The 22,912-nt window shown below is 37.7% G+C and overlaps 1 protein-coding gene across 8 annotated transcripts in view; it reads right to left on the reverse strand.

Annotated features, from left to right (window-relative positions):
• Nucleotides 1–1,620: 1,620 nt before the first annotated feature.
• DCLK2 (doublecortin like kinase 2) overlaps nt 1,621–22,912 on the reverse strand; it is an 82,637-nt gene continuing 61,345 nt past the window's right edge. For 2 of the 8 annotated variants that reach the window (XR_007630243.1, XR_007630242.1), the window contains 10 exons: nt 21,360–21,417; nt 17,140–17,259; nt 15,180–15,326; nt 12,726–12,859; nt 11,369–11,446; nt 9,724–9,820; nt 8,341–8,421; nt 7,279–7,395; nt 6,186–6,268; nt 2,892–3,034 (listed from right to left, as the gene is read on the reverse strand). Coding sequence is in view for 5 of the 8 variants with exons in the window: in XM_050327281.1 (XP_050183238.1) it covers nt 2,813–3,034; nt 7,279–7,395; nt 8,341–8,421; nt 9,724–9,820; nt 11,369–11,446; nt 12,726–12,859; nt 15,180–15,326; nt 17,140–17,259; nt 21,360–21,417 (1,054 nt within the window). In the remaining 3 variants the exon portion in view is untranslated. The other 6 variants (XM_050327281.1, XM_050327280.1, XM_050327283.1 and 3 more) reach the window with 5 other exon arrangements.

Below are 22,912 nucleotides of genomic sequence, written 5' to 3' on the forward strand. Positions count from 1 at the left end.
TACAGCAGGAGAGGATTCAGTTTTGGGACTTCAGATGTAAAACAGCAGGAATGGCTCCACTGTGAGCCATTTGTGAAGCTCTATTGTGAAGAACCTAAAAAGACTGGGATATTTTAAAACACTTTTTTTAATAATTTTTTTTTTCTTAATGCAGGCATGGTGGCAGTTGTGCTGCCACTGCGGAGTGTTTGTAGAAACTGGCATTTGATCAATATCAAAATGGTCCATGAATTTCAGCTACTTTTATGAAACAAAAAAGGTGACTGTCCTGGATCATTTAGTTTCTATAGCTGTTTCTTTCCCTTTATAACAGATAGAAAAGAAATTGTAGTCCAGAACTATGCTATTTTTGCCTTCTTCCAGCACATGGTGGTTCTGCAACGAGATGCATTAAATGAAAGTGCAGTAGGTAACAAACCAAAGGTACTACATAGGAGCCTTCCTTAAGTGTTTTAGTGTTAATACATATTTAGTTTAATGTTGAACTGTGATGCCCTGAGCCCTGCACCTATGCACAGAATTAACGTAAGTAAGTGGAACTATTTTAAGGTATGGAATAGTGATACTGCTTTCCTAAGGTCGTTGAGAACTTTCTCACCTATCCCATGTTTTTATCCGATTATGTTGGTCTTATGATCATCTTTTTCAGCTGTCATCGCTATCTTTAAATAGGCATTCTGGCGCAGTCTCGCACCTGCCTCTGCTCTGTGAATCAAAATACTTGTCTAAGAATGTTTAGATGTTGATCAGTCATGAACTCAGGGACACAATTTCAGGATATTTGTGTCTTTACTCTCTTCTTTCATTAGACAAAGTAATAGTTTAGAACTGGCAGCTGTTGACCAGGCAAATTATCATCCTATCTTTTATATATGCATGAGGTTTTGCATAACACTTTGGGTATCTCTGCTAATCCATGAGAGTCTTTTCCTCATAAAATAAATATCTAGGCCTTGCACACCTGACTATCAGTCCTCTTAGGAAAAACAGAACTCAACCCAGCATTCATCACTTTCTTGATGCTCCCGCTCTACAAATCTCCCAATTCAGCTCTGGCAGGGGCTCCCTCTCCTTGCTGCAGTGGCTGGTTAATCCAGTCCACCTGAAATCACACATCCTTTATTGAGCTTAATCTGAGACTCGTTTCTGTTCTAAGGGTAGAGTGCTATCTTCATATTTTTGCACTGTTTCAAATTATAAATGTATATAATTTTATATAAAGGCTATTCCTATACTCTCCAAGTATCTTAAAACTTACTCTACTGAACCCACAACAAAGTTAATTCTATATAACTGCTTCTACCCAATGTTTTTATCATAGTTTAAGACATGTCATCTGTTTCCATTTCTTTACTACCATTCTTCTCGCTGTACATCTTTCAGCTACCATGACCTTAAGTTCACAGTTGACACTTTCTGATCTTTAAATGCCTCTTCAAAAGGTAAGAACATCCTGTTTAATCATGTGTTCCCAAGTCTTCCACAGGAGTCAATGAACTTTAAAAGGTTATGGGAATTCCCTCAAATTAATTTCATGAAATGTTTTTGGTAGGTAGCTAATCCCATCTCCCTGGAAGGAGTAAGACAACAGTTTCACTGACAAAATAACTCAAAGAAATGAATGACTTTTTATGTGGGTTTTTTTAATGAAGAAAGTTTATTGCAGGTCTTTCTTTTACAATTCTAGTAGAAAGTATAGCTAAGAGAGAGAAAATGAACTATGACCAATTCATAAGAACGAGCAAAGGAAAAGAATTAAGCTGAATACATACTAGATTGAACTAAGCATTATGATAAAGATAAAACCTCATCTATTTTGTGACTGCAGATTCAGGATAGCTGCTCCCCAATCCTTGTTTCCAGTGCCTGCACCAGGTGAACAGGGGGATAGCACTGACAACCTTTGATGGCTGTTGATGGCAGCTCCTCTATCAGCTCATCCTAGTACTGGGAGCTGCCTGGTTCATTGTAGCTTGGATCACATGCAGCAGGCTTTCCCTTCACAGGTCCAAAGTAATTTTATTTTACCTAACAGGTAGTCTGACCCTGGAGAAAGGTGTGGATGGAACACTTGCAGTTAAGATAGAAAATGGCTAAAACAAAAAGGCTTCCTTGACTCCAGTCTTCATTACAAATAAATGTCCAGTGCTGATGTTTACATCCCAAGTCACTTTATTTAAATTTATATTATCTAAACACTACCCTGCCTGCAAGTTAGATAACAAACTTGATGAAAAACAATCATCCTTCCCTCTCTATCTCCAGTGTTTGTCTCGTGATATTTTACAGTTAGTCCACTAAAAAATCTTTCATGAAAATTTGCCTCTTCAAGTTTAGTAGAAACTTGGCTAAAAACAGAGGCATTGGAATAGAAGGCAAATAGCAGTTTTCATCCCTTGTCTTCCTCTCCCACTTTTCTGAGAATTCTCATGAGAAGAACAGAACGGGGCATGCTTGTAGAGGGGAGGCCCGGTCACTGTTCATCATCTCATTGCTCATATAAAAATATGGTTAGCTACACCGTAAGTTAGTCTATTTAGAGCCCAAGGCTGTGTGAAATGGAGTTAATTACTAACATAGATAACTTAAAAATCATCTAACATTTGCCAGAGTCTTTCCCTACTGCTGTTCTGAAGACAAGGGCAAAGAGCACTCAAAGTGCACGTTCACTCACCCACTATGAGAAAGAAGATCAGAGCCTGGCAGGGGCTCGCCATGAGAGGAGCACACAAACCAAAAACAGTCATGGGAAATGAAGAGAAACTGTGGCCAGAGTGTGGGGAGCTTCAGTTGGATTTGTTTTTGTCAGTCCTTACGCACCAGGCTGATCCCCAGCAAGCTCAGGAGACCCTGAGGCAGGCAGCGTGGGGGATTGGAGTGGCTCAGAAGCAGCAGGGAAGAGGGTCTCGGACCCAGCCACACGAGGATCATCAGCTGCAGCAGCAATTGCAGAAATTTTCTCCATTCCAGCTCTACCAGAGTCCTGACAGCGCTTGCTGCAGAAAATCTGACTCTCTTTATCTAGAGCTGTGTTCTACAAGCAAACAAACAAAAAATAAAGAAAACCCAAGGCAAATCATTAAATCAGCAGTTAAATAAAGCCCTGTCTTAACTGAAGGGTTAAAACAATCTACAAGACATCAAGTGCATGCATTAGAGCCAGGAAAAAAAAGGAGAAATAACATTAGAATTCTTATAGATAATTAACGGTAGCATTTTGTGATGCTGACTTTGGAAAATGTAAGTAAAACTTATCTTCCAGGCATCTGTTTGCCATGATGTTGCAACCTTAGAATTTTGTCTTGCAAGTCTGATGTGGAAAAAAGATGGTGTGAGTGGTTGTGATACCTCATGGAACTCATCATAGCAGCTATTAGCAAAATTTATGTATCTCTGTTTTTGCAGACACAAGATATCATGTGATGCTCAGTAATACATTTTCTGTAAAAAAACTACACATTACAGAAGAGGAGCCCTTGATGAAGGTGACAGATGGAAACCTCATGATTTTTTCTGTCTTAGAGAAAAGGGTCTGCTTCTCTGTTTATTGCTGAGAGTAGGCAAATGACCTCTCACAAAACTGACATGGTGGCAAAAATATGTAATTTCTGAATTCTGTGCTTAAAAATTAGTTTACTGGGGAAGGGAGTAAACAGGTCAGAATGAAAACCTGAGAACTCCGTGGTGCAGTAGGTGGGTTATTTGGAGTATGCAGTACATTTGCTGAAGCCAACAACTGCAAGTTATATTAAATCAGAGTGTAATGTTTAATTGCTAGTGCAGTGTCTAAAAAGTGACCTAAGGGGAAATCTGGTAGTTCCTGTGTCAAAGACATATGTACAAATTGCTTTTGAAGACTTGGGGGAACAGTGTAATTGGTCTTGTTTCACACTTTCAAGGCTGATTCTGATCATCATAAATTCATATACTCCTTGGCTTAGCTTGCTTACTTTGTGGAAGAGCTTTAAGCACCAGTGGTAATAGAGATTTAAGTTAAAACAGATAAATTAAGTTCCTTGTGGTTTATTCAGTTATGCATTTTTATGTATTTTATTCCTTTATTCAGTTACGTATTTTTATTCCTTTTTGGAGTGCATAAATTCAAATTTCTCATTTATCCGACTTAGCAAGGAGCTGGATTAGGACATCTGATTTCTCAAGTAGAGGACTACTAGGATTTAGATGTATATGGATGGCAACTCTCGTGCTGAAACCACTGTATATAATGCTATGGCTGTGTGCTGGGGCAGGGGAGGAGATGAGCAGCCTTGTGACACCCCTCCTACCCAAGGCCTTCCTGCCAGGCTTGTCCAGACCAAAGTACTGAGGATAAAAATGCCCAAAAGAAAAGGTTAAGTATTTTAGTAGTTTGAATTTAGGGGGTGTGTAGGTTTTGCTGTTTGTTGGGGTTTTTTAAGTGAGTGACATCACTAGTCTACCTGCAGGGAGGTACCAGGAGAAAATTCCATACTACACAACTGAATTCTCTGCTACTAACAATCAACTCTGCACAGAGCATGCAAGGAAGTAACCAGCTGAGCTGCATCTGGGCTTTTGAGATTTTGAGGTGGTCTACTGGAGTTTTATCATTATCAAGGCAGCTGCTATGCTGGCAGGATTGCATTTCCTTTTTTGCTTGCTAGAAAAAGAGTTGTAAATAAAGTGGATTCTGCTATTTCAGGTAAAGTTATGTAAAAGGGAAAGGACATGCTTTCAGTTCATGCTGAAGGTGATTTTCTCCTGTGCTGTCCTCACAGCAGCTTCTGATAGTTGTCACACGTTGCACACAGCAATACACACCCACGTAATACAATTTAGGATTTTCTATTTTAAGAAGATTTAAGAGGAGGCTTAATTTTACTGTAGCTAAGTAAGAATGTTTTTAATTAATTTAGGACTGATTATTTCCTGACTAGGTCTGTATTACCATAAAACAAGTGACAATTAAAATGTTTATTTTAAATAGAAACTATATTTATTTCGGTGTTTTTGTTCTTTGGCTATATCTTCATAGGGTTCTCACCTTTTTCTAATTGCTTTTAGATATGGTAAGAAATACACATGCACAAAACTACTGCCAGTAGAATAGATCAGGATATGTATGAGGATGTAAAAAATAGTTATATTAGTGTTTGCTTAGAATATTTCAAATATGCATCGCTTGAGACAGACCATTTTTTTTTTTTTTGTAATTAAGTGCTTAAAAGATATTCCTTTACCGGGTTTGTGTGGCTGTTCGGCTTTTTCCACTTCAGACTGGCTTAGTTATTTCTCCTTTCTTGTTAAAAATGGAGAACATGTATTTTTGTGCAGCAGAACAAAGCATCGCAGTTAGTACGTACCATTGCCTTGGACCTACTCAGAGGAAAGCAATGCAGGCATTGGGAAAGGAGGAAAAAGGAAGGAAGCAAGGGACAGAAACTAGACTTACTTTAAGCAGAACTAACACAATTGCAACAAATTTAGATTTACAGAACATTTTAAAACTGACAAAAAAATAAAATAAAATCAGTAATGAATTAACAGCAACATGCTTTTGGGGGCAGCGGGAGCCTCCTGTGCAAGAACACTGAACTGGGGATGTGCAGTTTTACTTATCTGCCACAGGATGGTATTATCTGCATTGGCCAGGTGACAGTATTGGAATGAAGTGATGCTAAAGGGGATTCCATTAAATATGCAGGTGGACTGATATAGCAATGCACTGCAATACACGAGAATTACGATATGTGCTGGTCTGAAGCTGAATGTTTTTAAGCAATGAGTGCTAGTACAAGTGAAGAACTTTGGAACACAATGGTAACTAAATTTCAATGTTTAAGATAAACCAGGGCAAGAATAACAAACTGGGGGCTTAATCCTCATTAGATCACAGTGGTTTTGATCAAGGTTTTACTTCTCCTTTCACCAATAACTGGGGGCTGCGTTCAGAAATAAATAATTATGCATTTTACATCCTTCCACACCTGTTAGAAGGAAATAAGGCAGGAAAAGGGAAAATGAGGTGTACTTCCCTGGCTGAAGGCATGTCAGTAGCTAACAGAATCAGAAAAAACCCACACCAATAAGAAGCCAGAAGCTACGCTGTGTCAGAGATCTGAGACAGGCTTAAGTGGCATGCAAGTTGGAGAGGGGCTGAGAGTTAGAATTAAAATTGCTCTTATTACAGGTAGTGCATTTTATACCAGTTTTCAGCTTCAGGCTTATCCATAGTCTCAACAGTATAAAGAATGAAGCTCTGAAGTCCCTCTCAAACTGTCAAGTCAAACTGTCAAATGAAATGTAGACAACAGCATGAACCTGAAATCCATTTCCTGACTCATTTTTATGCTATCACTTGCCCTACATTTAAATTGTTGGCCCATTTAATTCATATAAATATATTTGCAAAAACATGTATGTATGTATGCAGAAACACTATTAAAATTTACTGACTTTCAGATGCTTAAAACAATTCTCTGTTAACCTAAGAAGTGGGCTGGACTTTGAGAGTAATTAACATTAATGGGAAGGGGTGCAAGTCACTGTTATGTTACTACCGTAGATGGTTTTATTTTTCTTTTAGTAACTGAAGATACTCTCTGTGTGCAGTATCCATCCTCGCATCAGACAAGGACGGACCACAGTAAGGACAGAAGGGCAGTTCAATCACTGTTGCAGTTGCATATTCTCTATAAAAGTGACTGGGCAATTACAAATGCAGTTCTCAGTACTGATATCAATAAATTCCATTGCTTCTGCCATGATTCACACATCTGCCTTCTGGAATTACTGTTTATGTAAGTTCAGCTGTAGTGTTGTCAGGATCCCCTTGTATGCTTCAAAGAAAGTTCCACATTAGGGAACAGAAAAAATGTAGCAGGGGTTGGATGAGGACAAAATTAATGTGGCAGACATTCAATACTACAAAGAAAGTTTCTGAAATGGAGTCTGAACAACAGTATGCTCAAGATCAGGTTGGTCAGAGGGGAAGAGCCTGCTTAACTAACTACATGGTCAGTTTCTGTAACGAAAGAATTCAAATTCAACGTACACCTACTTAGTGTTTATATGTTTCTGTTTGGAAACTTGTTTTTATAGCTTAGGTACCGCACTGTGATAGACTCGATTTCTCTCAAGCAATGATGAGACAATCCACATTATACATAAATAAAGACTAGAATTAGAGACTATTCTAGCTTTGGTTTTGCTATTCTTGCACCACACATGCTCATAGAGCACTGTTAGGAAAATATGCAAGGTATAGTATTAATGTATGAAACTGTTCTTTTCTCTTACCATGATGACAGAAACCCCAGCAGATGTGTTATTTTGCTTGGGTAGGGTGTTATTAAAGTGCTGCTTCAGTTTACCTGTTACTTCAGCTTGCATATTATTCTCCTGGGAAGCATCATCCTGTATAATAATAAACACAATATTCAAGTTAGGAGAAAAAAACCCAAAAGTATGCTTGAATGTAACTAAGTAAAACAGAAGCTACAAGTTTGATTCAAGCATGTTAAAAATAACGAGCTTGAAATAATGTTTGTTAAAAATAAAAAAAAAACGTGTCGGTCATTGAGATTTCTTTTAAATCAGTATTTTAAATGGCCCATCATGTCTTAAGTGTGGAAATGTTACACAGTACCATAAATAAATTTCAGAGGAGCTGTTATGCACAGACACACTCATTATAGTTGTCTTCTCTTGTGTCCCAGAACTCCATAGATCATACTCAGTCCCCTCTTTTAAAATATATGTGAAAATGAACACTGTGCATGTGTAAACCCAGTATTTATTAACAGTGAACTGATTTTAAATCAATCAATGCACTTTGGTGTTCCCCATTGCTGCTGCCCAAAAAGGTGAAGGACCAGGCAGCCATCAGCTTACTGTTAAATTAGGTATTGAATTTGCTACTTGTATTTCAAGCTTGAAGTGCTTCAAGAAACAGACTGTACTCCTAGTAGCTCTGCAACAAGTAAGATGCCAACAGGCACAACAGTCCTTCCACAGACACATTTTTGAGATGAGTGTTTTTCTGGGTTGGAAGTGAAATAACTAAAAAGGTGCCAAAGTCACACATCTGCCTGTTGTGTTATCTTCAAGGTTTTAGCAACCCCAGCAGTTTCTAATCACAGTCAGCAAGTGACAGCCTCACTCTGTTCCTGCAGAGCCCAGAAGCTGACAGTGCTGCTGCAGACTATGGCTGTTCTCCTTTATGTGGAAATAGGGCCAGGAGTTCCATAAAAAGAAATGGACCTAGCAGAAGTGTACTGCTGCTTCTGAAAATTACACTTTAATGCTTAGATTTACAGGCTTAATAGAAAATTAGAGACAAGTAAAATGTAATTTACTCACTGACACCCAGGGATGGCTTAGGATCTCTGCTGCTGTATATCGGGTCTCAGCATTCACGTGTAACATCAGGCTAATTAACTCCTTCATTAAAAAAGACAAAAAGAAGAGTTTGAGAAAAGGATATTACAACTGAAAGTACTGTTGCACCAAGTTCTTCTCAGTGCAATTTTCTCGATACCTGGGCGAAAACAAAAGCCAGCTGATACCAGAACCAGTGATACCAGTGTGACTTCAGTGGAACAAAAGATTTGCCCCTTCAGGATTAGAAGTATGCTGGGTGCTGGGCAGCATACTTCACAGCAACTTCCTCACTGTACTCATGTTTCACCAAGTCTTTTGAAACCAAATGAAAAGGAAAGGTTAAAAAAATCAGCTATAATGTTCCACTTTGTTCTCTATATATTCATGCAGGTAAGCAGAACAAAAACAAACCTGGGAGAGATGAGATCCTCTATGGGCAGTGCCCACACATAGTAACAGTACAGAAAAAGTACCAATCAGAGGCAAAAAACTGCATCTGAAAGTCAAGAAACTGAAGGCATTGCTTCAGTTTTGGGAAATGGCTTCTCCAAGCAGATAACAACATACCTAACTGAGAGGTTTCCCAACCAGCCAAGTTATTTAGTCTGTGTAAGTCTGAAGTGAGAGATCACTTTTAGTACCAAGACTGAGGGCCATGTTTGTTCAGAATGCATGCCTGGAAGTGTGTGAAACATAGCTTGGGAAATGTTGATGAATGGATAAAAAAAACAGCCATTGGGAAATGCAGAAAAAAAGTAACTTCTCACTGGTTGGATAAAAATAATAATCTCTACTCGCTAATGAGCCTTCAGATATTATTCAGAGCACGAGTGAATTAGCTTGTGTAGCAGCCCTTACAAGTTGGAACCTTTATCCTGCAGACACAAACAAAATTGCAGTGATAACACAAGAACTGTTAGCAAGGGCAATTAGCAATGGCTGCACCTCTTGAAAAACTCTAATAACTCGCTCAAGTAAAATAGGAAGAAATGTCAACAGCATTCAGTACACATAGCAATAATTTTTCTTTTTTAAAGAACAATAGGAGGGAAAAATTCAGAGACATTTACTTTGCAGCTGAAGCACTGAACCTGCTATAATAGTCCATCATGAGGTAAACTGAATATCATGTGATGTTCACCAAATGCAGTTGGCATTCTGCTACCCTTAGACAGCAACACAACAGCCTGAAACAGCTGAGCTTCCATTTAACATGTTAGGCCAAACCAAGTAAAAAGGCAGAGCAACTGGAGCAGTGGGTAAGAGTCCGTTCTGAATCTTCTAGTCTGCCTTTCCAAGATAGCAACATCTTTTCAGGGACTCATCAGAAATGCTATTTCAGGTTGGAAAATGTAGCAGTACCTTTGCTGAATCAGTGATGTTATCCCAGTAGGGAGAAGGAAATTCCAGTTTCCCAACAAGTATCTGATCAAAGAGGTCTTCCTGAAGGTTGTTTTCACTGCAGAACAGCAGTAATGAGAAAGATTATGAGAAAGAAGTCAATTTGTCATGTTAATTCTTAACTTGATTTGGGGATGGAACAGAAATGATGTTAATTATTACTTGAAATGCATAGTTCTCAAGCTTATATAGAGGCAGCACTTCTGAGCTGTTTGTTTGCCATAGTTATCCTGTCAGAGGTGATAAGAAACCTAATATAGTGAGGTGAAAGCTCTTCCACTGGAATAGAGACTGCGTAGCTAACACACAGGAACAGAAAATGGGATTAAAAAGAAAGACATTTGCCAGCCTAGTTCTGAAGAACCTGCTACAGAAAGCATATGACTGGGGGAAGACGTGTAGTCAAATGAGCCTCATCTGTTAAACTATCAAAACAGGAGAATTTTCAAAATCCAAAGAGGAGATACATAAAATACAGTAAATAAATGTATCATGAGTACTGGTAGGTTACTGATATTAAAAGATAAGTACTTTTGTATCAAAAACATGGTTTCATGAATATTCAGAGGTCAGTGGCAGCAGGATTTTTGTTTTTCAACTTTTCTGCTGGCCATAGCCACTTTGAACATCCACCGTACCTATTTCTGCAAAGAAAAATTTAGCTCTTGAGTTGGTTTTGCAATAAATATTTATTAACCTTGGTTAAGGCCAGGTTCTAATAGAATATGGACATTCTCCATGCCTAAACCCCAAACTCTATTCAAAGAATTTGCCATTTGTTTCTATATTGTATCGTTCAAAACAAGTTTTCAGTTTTAAACATGAACTAACTACATAAAACTCCCAAATACCTAAACTAAATAATATTTTTCCATCCACAATAGTTGTTTATATTGTGTTCTTTGCAAAATATTCTCAGTCTGGTGTTTCAGTTAACAATTAAGTATTTTGCTGTAAAAATGAACGAACAGACCATGCATTAATAATTTATATGTTAGGAGGAGAATTCACTATTTAAATATACCAATTCCTTCTCATTCCCTGGAAAATGAAAATGGCTGAGGCACAAAGCATATCCATTTGATTTTCAGTAGAGCTCCTATATATTGTGAGAACTGAGTAGCAAGAATGATGTTTGCAAACTCCGCCACTCATATGACACTTATCAAAAAAAATTAACAAGGTTTAAAGCACAGGATAACCAAATTGTTCCCCCTCCCCTCGGTTTACCACCACCCACCCTCTCCCACCCTGGCATTGAAGACCCGGGAGCTGCCGGGTCCCGACAAAAACGCCAGAGGGCAGCGTGTGCCCGTGGATCGTGGAGCTGGGATACACAGGGAGACAAAAGGAAAAGCGGCTCTGCACTTACACCCCCCACATCCCTGCACACAGCATATAAACCAGCTACGACCTCAGAAAAATAAATAAATAAAATTAATCCCAGAACCTAAAAAGAAGGAAAAGTGAAAACAATTTAAAGAAAAGACAAAGACATAAAGAAAATGTGTCACTCTAATCCACCTTTTATTTTTCCCTCCCAGGGTGCCTTCTTCAGGGAGAAAGAACTTGATTGTTTTTTACTATTTTGCCCTTTGACACTCACCTGCGAAAAGGTGGAAATCCACATAACAGTATGTATGTGATCACACCTGCAGCCCAAATATCCACCTTTAAGCCATATCTGAGAAAACAAGGCTGTGTTACTTGTGCTGAATTAAAAAAAGAATAATTCCAATGAAAAAAAAATTGCATTGACATGAATACATGAGAATCTGTTCTAAATTACTTGCTGATTATGTGATATTTTGAACCTAACCACCTTTTTCTTCGCAACTTTACAGTCTTTAGGAAACCAAGATTCTGTGGTTTTTCTTTTTTTTTTCCACCATAAGCCTCAAGGCTCTCCAGAGTCTTCTGAATACACTCAAATTCAAGTCAGTACCAAGGTTTTCCCAATCCAGAATCACTAACGATAAAAGACAAGGATGTGCCTTCTCAGTCCCTGTAGTGTAACTACCTCTAAGGTTATCATGTGTTGCTAAGCAACAAGACACACACCAATCCTCCAGTCTCATGAGAAACACAGGGAAAAAGAACTGCACTTTTCTTTCAAAGCACAGAAATTAAGACACTAGAGGTCAAAAAGAGGTCTTTTGCCATGTTCTTTTCTATCCAGTAGATTCAGTTTGTCAAAATCTAAAACATTCAGACAAGTGCCCTTTGACATTTGAGCTCACTGCAGCTGTGAAATATTTCTCCATACAACAAATGCACTGAGCAATGACTGAAACAATACAACAAACCTCCCTCCATTAGGAAGACCAAATTCAGAGGGAGTCACAGCTATGGCAAGACTCAGCTATAGCATGGAATGCAGTTCTAATAGGTCTAAAAGGAAGGATTGCTTGTGAAATTCTACCATTTTAAGAAATTATTTTGTATTTATGCAATGATCTGTTAAATAAAAAAAAAATGGGGCTATTTAATTAAGCAAACGGTTATCAAAAAGCATGTGTCACCCAAACAAGGTCACTTGAATCAACATGATCTAATTAGAGCTGTCCTAAGAACAGGTTTAGACTAGGTGACCTCTGGAGCCTCTTCCAATATAAATTATTCCATTTCTAACACGAACACTGTGTTCTGCCTGTCTGTTTTTCCCTAGGCAGCTGCCACAGCTGGTACAATGGACTCTGAACACTGAGGTGAGGCAGGGAGCACAAACCAATGAACTCCACTGCACCAGCAGGTCCAAGGGAGGTGAGTAAGAAGGCAAAGGTGAATTCTGGGATCAGGGTGAGCAAAAAATCTGGCCTCTTTGAGGAACTGTGAATGATGCCCATGGGTGGTTTTGTTACAAAACGATGGAGAGCCAGCCTATTAAAGCATTCTAGTTCTTAAAACAGTTAGGAGCTACCTGACAAAAATAACTGGTTACAAGGCCTATGTCTTACTCTTACCCTGTCTCTGCAATGATTTCTGGAGCCACATAGGTGGGCGTACCACAGACAGTATATAAGGGCCCTTCAACCACAGTCGCCAGTCCAAAGTCTCCAAGCTTCAAAGACTTGGTTCCATCTGAATATTCACATACCTGGAATCAGAAAAATAAAAACCCAATGAGGAGGAGAACATCTGCGCTTTTTTTTTTTTTTTTTTTAAATTTGTTTGGAAAATAACCATCGTCACATGGGGGAAAAGAGGTAATTTCCACAGCCCTGTAGGGAAAGAAGAGAAAAATGCTATTACCATTGATTGCAGCTGGAGCTAGTGTTCAATGGAGCTGTCTGCCAGCTATGTAGGTCAGACCATGACATAGCCTCAAGCAACTAGAGGGGGGGAAAGAAAACCTAATCCTAGAATGCTGAGAAGTTTTAAATATATTAAGTAGTGTATAATACTATAATTTCATTTGATTAGGACCTAGAGTTTAAAATGGGACTGGCAGCTACAATCAGATTTGTTTAACATCTTGTTAATGTGGCATAAGTCTGGTCAGTTGTTATAGTGGATATTTCATTGGCAAATGTCCTCCCTCTGCTTAGTCAGTCTAGGCAAGTTCAGTACAGGACTGAGAAAGCTGACTGAGAAGTGTTTAGGTTTCTGTACAGACCCAACTGTATCTTACCAAAAGCCCCATAAATGATCTAGCACTGAGTCTGAGTCATTTTATTGATGAAAGAAGTTGAACTTCAATAGAAAGAAAAGTGCTACATAATAGTGACTGCAAGAGTAAATCAAACCAGACCAACACAAAGGAAACATCCCCCTAATAAATAAGTCTCAGATTCGTTCTTAAAGTAAAATATTTATATTAACATAATTTCAAAGGAACCTAATTTTTAGAATGTAGGACTCCATAATCTCCAGAATGGCTGAATTTCTTTTGTTTCCTCAAACAACTGAACACTGCTAAGGCAGCAATACTTTCCTTCATTCCTCTCCCTAATTCATACCATTGATGGAACCTCTTGTTCTCTTTTATGTAAAACCTTCGAAACTCTCAGAGTTTGCATTTTTAAATGCATGACTAGTAAAGAGAATTCAGACAGCTGGATGACCCTGTGCAAAAAAACTAACTACTTGTAATTCTAAGTAGCAATTGATAAGAATTACTTGCATTTACATTCAATACCAGTATGTTACCTTTACATTCTGTCACTGTCAATCAGAGTGAGTAAGATTTGCATCTGTTGAGTAATCTCTTTAGGCTTTCTAGGCAGAAAGGACATTTGTGCCTATTTTTAACTGATTCAATCACTGATGAGAGCTTAAAATTTCTTTGGACTGTGTTTGAAGATGCACTGATAATGTGAGACATCCACCTTCATTTTCTCACTCTTAAGAGCCATGTCGCTCTAACTACATTTTCCAGGAGAAGCCATCACTCCCTTTTTTTTTTTGCTAAGCAGTCTAATTTGTTTGAGGGCGTATTTAAATTGCCAAACACTGTCAGTGGAATTAGTTGGGAAAGACTTGACTATGAAATGAAAAGTATTTTCAGTTTGTAGCCGTATCCTTCTAATAATTCAAAATCTGTTCTGGGATAAGCCATGACTCCTACTCTAGATGCAACCTCATTAAACAGGACTGACAAACACTGACAAACACCACAGAAGGTTTTAAGAAATGCCTACCAAGTGCTGATGAAAGCTACCAGCATTCCCGATGACAGTGGCTCAAGCCAAGGGGAGATTATGACCCTGTTTGTTCAGTGGTGACACTTGATATCTAATATCCAATATGTAATGCACGAGTATAACCTCTGTGTATAAGCAAATGGCATATGTTGATCCCATTCTGTGCACAGAATGGGAAAGATGCCCTCTGTGGACTGTGGTATAAGTGGTTCCCAAAGCAGACTTCAAGATAATTCTTGTCAACACAGCTATTTTTGTTTCTGCTGAAAACAAAAGTAGTCAGTTCCCCAGGACAAAATAAACGTATGTACAGAGTTAATTCCCAGCTGGAATATTGGTAAATCATCAGAAAAATGATCCTACAATGACAGTGAGAGAAAAAGGGGGAAAAATAAAAGCTTCAGATGGTAACCATATGATCATTCAAAGAAATGGAAGAAATGGCACTCAGCCCACCTTTTCTCCCACTTGCAAACTAATAAATAATTCATTGACATGGCTTTAAAATTCATTGTTTTGTGAGGCAATACTCCTGCTTATCCAAATGGCAGCCAATCAAAATGTAAATAAAGATAAGTCTAAGGACAGGTTTGAGCACAGCTCTCTCGCATTACGGTGATTGCTATCTCATGGCAGAAGATTTATTTCATACATGCTTATTCTAAATTATTATGCCTGCTCTTCTCTGCTCAGCTCCTTGACATTTATATATACAAGCATTTGCATTAATGAGAACAAAGTAAGAGAAAGTATTAGATAATAAATGGGACATACTAGAAGATTTTCTGGCTTGATGTCTCTGTGCACAATGTTGAGACCGTGAAGGTATTTGAGAGCACTGGCTAAGTTGTAGACCATTGCACTCCCATCTCGCTCTGTGTATTTTGTAGATGAAGTGATAGCATCAAACAGATCTCCTCCCTACATAATAGAAAGGAAAAAGATCAAGATGGGAAAAATAATTAAGGTGATATTTCATTTAAAACAAAAAAACAAAAAACCAAAAACCCACACACCAAAAACCCCCATATAAAATCTTCCTCTACAAAAGGCATGCTCAAAATTCCTGTTAAACCGTAAAAAAAATATTTTGCAGAAAGATGATCTTGTCACCAAGATACTAGACTGGGACTTGGGTTATCTAGATTAAATTCTCAACTGTAATCCCAGCTTCTGCTGTCTTGAGTTTGGACAAATCACAGATCTTCTCTGTCTTGATTTCTTCTTATTGATCTTCCTACCTTTGATCACTCATTTCTATTACCTACAGGTACAGGCATATAGTTTCCCTTTTCCTTCATCTTATCAGTGTAATACCTTCAATGCAGTGAAAACCAGCTCTGGTTCTGAGTAAAGCCTAATGTAAATTAGCCCAGTAATAAAAACCTTAACAAACAAATAAATATTCAGTAATTGTAATGAACTGCAAATCTGAATTTCTGCAGTTATTGCAGAAATATCAATTAAATGAAGCTGAAGAGGACAAACAAGACAAGTATGATCTTTTCCAACATAAACGAATCCACTGATTCTGTGACACACCTAGGTGCAGAATCTACAGGTGATTTCTGAACGTGTCAGTTGTGCAGTCTCTGTTTTATGTTAGGTATTCCTCCTGGAATACATAACAACATCTGAGCAAGTTATTGATGCAGCATTTTCAGTCATTGCAACAAATTTTATGTGGGTGTCTCTATGATGGTTACCCTGGATACATCTGTAGGAGTGATCTGTCTGAGCTGTGGGTGGCATTCCAAGCATTTCAATATACATGGAAGAGAAGGAGTAATTCAGGAAATACAGGCCAAGATGGTGGTGAATTAAAATACAAAAAAATACTGTCTTGCAACCCCAAAAAAGCCTATAGTATATAAAAATAACTTCTGGAAAGGAAGAGAAATGAGTAGGCTACAGAAATTATGAATTCAACAACTACACGCTTTTTTTAGAGGTTTCCCAGACTGGTACCTACTCAAGGGGGGACTCCTGAATCTAACAATGTTTCAGACAGAAATAAGAAGTGCTGCTGCTTCTATATAATATTTGTATCTGATATGCCAATCAAGCTGATGTGCAGTGATGCTGTGTATGTACAAAACTCAGACAAGAGAATGCATGACTAAAACTTGATGCAATTTGTGTATTTGGCTCACAAGGTGACAGCAAAATGAACATTTTTGTTTTCTCTGTACGTGTATGAAAGCAGCACATCTGTTCACTGGTGAACTGGAAATAAGGGGAATGAATGTTTGATATAAGCAAACTAGGTGAGATTTTTTGAGTTTTAATTTTCATGGATGATGATCACTTGAGTTTAAACTATTTGTCTGATCTATTATCGATTAAGATAAATTTATCACAGAGAGATAAATTCATTACTTTCTCTAAGGAAAATTATTAAATAAATATATTAGTGAAATAAATGCAGGTGTTTTGTTAGTAACAGCACACCACTATCAGCCTTGCATATTGTAAGCATGATATAAAAACCACTATCCACTTCTGTCTAGACTGTGCACACTGCAAAATTACCTCACATCTGTGTTAATAATCTAATTACAACTGAAGAGAGACAAAATCCACTAATATAATTGATAGAAGAGTATTTTTATTACTAAAAATGCAGGTTGCCACTGAAATCTTACATGATTACGTCTCCCAGGATTTCCAGATACTGCTCAGATTTCACACCAACACAGAGAATTCAAATAGGATAAAGCCCCCTTAGTCTTACCTTGACCAGCTCCATCACCAGATAGAGTTCTGTTGGGGTGTCCATTTCCTCTATAAGCATAATGATATTTGGATGCTTCACTCGACGCAGAATAGACACTTCATTTTCAATCAGGTGTTCCTGTTCAGAACAGGATAGAGAAGTTTATCTGAATAGACATGAAATTGCCAATTTCCTTTGATCAGCTGATCACTTGATCAGGAAGCACCCTTTTTGCTGTTTAATTTATATAGTAGAGGGTTATTGTCAGATGCTGGATTTTAAGCTGGATTTCATCATTGACCACATTTAATTTAAAATACTGTATTTCACACACATAACCAATGGGATATCTCTGAAAAAAGACTCCAGAACATGACATCAATTCAGGAAGTGCAGATTATATTCTTATCCGGGTATTATGAGGTGAAATTAAGTTCAGAACCTTTCTACCCCCAAGCTGGATCATTGTAACCTGTCACCCCTCATCAATAGTTAACATGCTCTTGATCCTCTCCAGCCTTCACCTCTCATTTAGTGTAGGTTACTCAAGGACAGATTACCTAGGATTTATATTCAAGGACTTTATTTTTTTTAAAAAAAGTTGTAGAATATATACAAGAAAAAATATTATTACTGCTTTGGTTACGGATTTCAGTTCATTTTATATGTATGTTCAGATTTACAATCTGCAAAATGTGTAATAGCTCAGTTAAATCGTTGTGACTCCAACAGCTTAACAGCACACAGATTGAGTTTAATTTCCCCTTCCCTATACTTCTGAGGAAGTAATGGCTTTCAAGAACAAATTAGTTTCAAATGTCTTGTTTTCTGGAACATTTTAGCACATGGTTAACACCGGAGAGTGAAAAAAATTACATGCCCCTTTCATGTGAAAGAATGATTTTAATTTTCCTTTATAAATATTGGAATACAGCCGTATTTAGGTTCACTGCAAAATAAATACCAATGCTTGCGTAAAACTCGAGCACCCTTACACTTGGGCAGATAACAAATCATGTCACTGGACTCAGAACTTATTCATGTTTAATGCACCGATTAGTAGCATGCACTTCATGCATTTGTGAGCAGAGCATTAAAATGAGATGTGATCCACTGTGCATAGGCAGTGACTGAAGATCTTGTGCTACTTCAACTTCTTCTTGCAGGGTTTATTTACAGATGCACTGTGTTTTTGCCAAAGCTCTACGTGGCTACATAACTCAGAAACCACACATGCCGTGTGTGCATCTCGTTTCGTGAGAGTGCGGTGTGGCATATACGGGTTTAACAGTCACACCTTTGAAATTCAGTTTGAAAGAGCATCAATTGTCATTCTGAACAAACATATGTCTGCTCCAAGCAAAGTGCTCTGGAGAAAAAAAAACACAAACAAACATGAAGCAGTTTTGTTAAACACAATGCTGAATCTCATCACCAGACAGAAGTGAACAGCCACAGCCTTTAGGGATGGAAGCCTGTAAATTCAAAACTAGTATTAAGAGTCCAAGCAAAAGCTAGAATATTATTATAGCTTTTTCTACCTAAAGAACAGATAGCATATTAAATTTATTACATCCATTAATTACGACTAAGGCACAATAGCTTTACCTGTGCTTTCTTAGTTCCACTTGACTAAATTATTAATTGCTTTAAATAAAGCTCAGAAATAAGTAATGTTTATTTAAAATAAGAATATTTTTTTTTAAAAGTCCCTGAAATAATGTTGAGCTAATGTTTAAAATGCTGACTAATATGCGGTTCTTTATTTTCAACCACCCCACTGTTTTGTTCTATTTTGCCATATAAAAAAGTAGTACTTTTCAAAGTCATTACGATGTTTTTCCTGGATAGTGCAATATATGCTTCAGTTTACATAAATATGATTTATTTACAGTGAAATTACTGTGTAATTAACATTTAAGCCACTTGTGAAAAATACATTAGTCAACTGGATTCAAGTTTTAGGACATTCAAGATTAACTGCTTAAAGGAGCAGTGAGCAACATTCAAGTCATCCATATTTTGGCCAGACGGGTGTTTTCAAAGCAGGGCTTATGTTGGCCTGTGAAACTAAGTGAGGAAAGAATAAGCTGTAGCAAAATTTAATTATTTTCTCTGTTGGAATTCCTCCTGGACAGTTCTGCCACTGCCCTAACAGGTATAAACATCTTCCTAAGAACAGTCTGTAGCTATACAGATACAGATTCTTTCAAAACAGGCAAGTATGCATCCATGGGGCTCATTTTTAAAATTGTTTTAAAGAAAGGAGAAAGACATACAGAAAATATGTCTAAACTCTACTGTATAAAACAGACTTTCTATCTGTAGATAGATCTAATTTGTGATACCTAACCAGCTGACTCAGACAAGTAATAAACACCATCTAAAGCTGCAAGCTGTAGACATCATCCAAAAATTTGGTTTGCAGTGGAAAGTGCTGGGTCACCCTTTCCACAGCTGAAGAAATTGCAACATTTCAAACTCAGGATGGCAATTTTAGCACTTTTTTTCATGGTTATGCATTTTTAAGATTCTTTTCTAAATTTTCTAAATAAACCTGGAGAATATGAGATAAAACAATGCAGAGGCTGGAACACTGATCTCCTAGCACCTGACACATGATTTAAAATCTGCATACATAAAACATTTCTGTTTTAGCACCTCTGCTTAAAGCATCATACAGCTCCTTACCACAGAAAGAATGTCACACAGACTTGCTACATCCTCCTACAAGGACACATTCAGCATTTGGAGCTCTGAATGACACTTCAGAGCAGTTACACCACTTAGTCGACAAAAAGGGTACCTTTGAATTAAACCCCTGACTTGGTTACAAAGATACCTCCAGAATCATTTCACTCAGTCATTTACATAAAAAAAATAAAGTGTCTGGATCAAAAAGTCCATCTTTTCAGCCCTTCCTGAAAAAGTGGTGTACTGCCTACTGTGACAGAGACTTCAATGCAGAATTTGATTGTTAATAAAGCCTCAGCGATCTTTTAACTAACACTAAACTATGATCCATTTGATTCCTAAGTTCCTCAAGGGCACGTTGGTTTTAAGATACATCAAAGCAGTGAAAATAGAAGTATTTTATTTGCTGTTATCTATTCCAACACTTAGTCTACATTCTTGGCTGTAGGTTGTTGGTTGTTTTTATTCCTTTTTAAAAATATACTCATGAGGAAAGGAAGGAAGGGGTGGGACACTCTCAGATATCTATTTCACAGAATCACAGAATTGTTTGGGTTGGAATGGACTAGAGATCTAGGCAGCATCACATAGAGCAGGTTATACAGGAATGCCATTCAGGTGGGTTTGGGATGTCTCTAGAGACGGAGACTCCACAGTCTCACCGGGCAGCCTGTTCCAGAGCTCTGCCACCTTCAATGGAAAGAAGTTCTTGCTCATGTTGAGGTGAAGCTCCTTGTGCTTTATTTTATGGCCATTGCTCCTCATCCTGTAGCTGGGCACCACCAAAAGGAGTCTGGCACCATTCTCTTAACACGTCTTTGAGATATTTATAGGCATTAATGAGATCCCCTTTCAGTCTCCTCTAGACTAAACAGGCCCAGCTGTCTCAGTCTCTCCTCAAAAAAGATGCTCCAGACCCCTCATCATCTTTGTGGCCTCCACTGGACACTCTCCAGTAGCTCCTCATCTTTCTTGTGCTGAGGAGCCCAGAACTGGACTCATTATAGGAGATGTTGTTCTGCTGAAGAGACAATTTTGGAATTTTTTTTTTTAAGCTTGAATTAAAAGAAAATGTTTAGGAACTTAAGAGATCCTTGTTAATACAGGATGGTAAAAGTAGTAAAGAGAAAGAAATGGCTGCAAAAATTCCTTTCCAAACCCATGTTCTGCTTATAAAAGGAGCATGTACTGCCATAAAAAAGAGAAAAATAAGAGGCAGAGTGGGATGGGAATTACTTAAATACAAATATAGCTACAAATTCCATTTCTCATATTTTACAGACCAAAATAATTTCAATATATTTTGGATGCATATTAGCATTTTTTTGTCTGTCCAATAAAATAGACAACAATTAGTCTGCTTTTTACTCTGTTATTTAGTAGACTAACACTCACTGCTTTTATTATTTGCTTCTTGGATACATTATCATCTTGTTAAACATATATTCTGAAAATAGTCAGAAAACCCAAATACACCCACCATTTATGACTAATGAGCAGCTGCTAGTGCTGCTTCTGTATACATGCAAATTGCTGTACACTACCTTCCCACAGCATTTAGCCTTGTCTATGATCTTCAGGGCAAACTCCTTTCCTGTGGATCTAGCAAGAAAAACACAAGAGCCATTAATTAGAAACCGATCAACAAACTGTGGCATTCTCCGTAAATATGTCATCATAAGAGAATGTCGTGACCCACTGAGATCGCTGACAGAAAATTCACAGAATGGGCTTGATTTTGGTTTCTGTTTTCTCAGCAGCATTAGTGCCTGCTGTTTCCCTGACTACCACAACCTGGCTCACTTTGTGTATTAATCCCAGGATCCAGCTGCAATTTATGCTTTGTGACCAGGCACGATTTTGTTACGTCCTTAATGCAACATGCAAAATTTGCCTTCAGGCTTCCACTTAGCTTTGTTCAACTGGTAAGATTTAAAGATAAAAACCATACACATATATGTGTAAGCAAGCAGAAGAAAGATTTATATACTAGTAAAAAATTCAATAGGATTCAGCAGAGCTAAAACCCCACAGTTCATTATAGAGTATTCTAAAATCCTGTAGAATCTATTAGCCACTGATTTTGAGCTTTTGTATTTCATTCTTCCTTTATTTTTTTTTCTTTAAGAATTTTGCTGAATTCTACAGCAGTCATTTAAAGTCCCAAGGATTTTAAGAGGGTGATTATATACAAAGTAAAAAGGATTACTGGTTTTGGTAAATTCTCTCACAGAAAGGAGCTCTTGTTTGTCTATCGTCCCTTTAAGCAATAAAAATCTCCATTTCTCCAGAAGGGAGAGAAAAAAGAAATGCAATGTAATTTTTTTTTTTTTTTAATCTAAGAAGAAGTTACTACTTATATTATTGATGAACATCAGAAAGAAAATGCCATAAGACCCTGTTGCTACTGTTTTGTTTTTTGCCAGTGCCTACAGACGCCAGTGTGCATCAGAACACCAGTGGCATGTATGGCAAAAACAGGAGGTAGTTACAAAAGCAAAAGTCAGGCATGTTTTTACACTTCCAGGTAATTTTCACTATGCTTTTGGCAATAGATACAACTAGTCAAAATCCGTACCTTACAGAAAAAGGAACTGAATCAACATCTAGCATTTGATATCTGCATTATTGAAAAAATGCAGCAGAGAATCTCTTCCCTGAAAGTGCAGCTGTAGCTGCAAGGTTGTCATAGTTACAACCTGATTTGGTCTTTAGATAGAAGCCTTATCTAAATGGTATCTGTGAAATGCCCTCCTCTCATATTACAGGCCCAGTGTAAAATCTACTATGAATACAACATGTAATTCAGAATCACAATTTGTGCATTTTACCATAAATTATATCTGAAAGCCTGCAAACAACTGATCAGCAAAATCCACTTAGTAAACCTTTGGCACTTATGCTGTGAGAAAAGAGGAGTTAACATTCACAGAGCCAAATCATCAACCAACTTCCTCTTGCAAATGTCCTCTACTACAGCACCTAAGAAAAAAAACCCCTGGATATAATCCACATAATTTCTGTGCTAATACCACAGCGCATCATACACCAGCATTGTCTGACAGGTTTCTGGTATTCTTCTGTCGAGCTGTCAGTG

Source organism: Myiozetetes cayanensis, unplaced genomic scaffold, assembly GCF_022539395.1.
Source record: "Myiozetetes cayanensis isolate MyiCay16 unplaced genomic scaffold, myiCay2020 scf33, whole genome shotgun sequence".
In the NCBI taxonomy this organism is placed as follows: domain Eukaryota; kingdom Metazoa; phylum Chordata; class Aves; order Passeriformes; family Tyrannidae; genus Myiozetetes; species Myiozetetes cayanensis.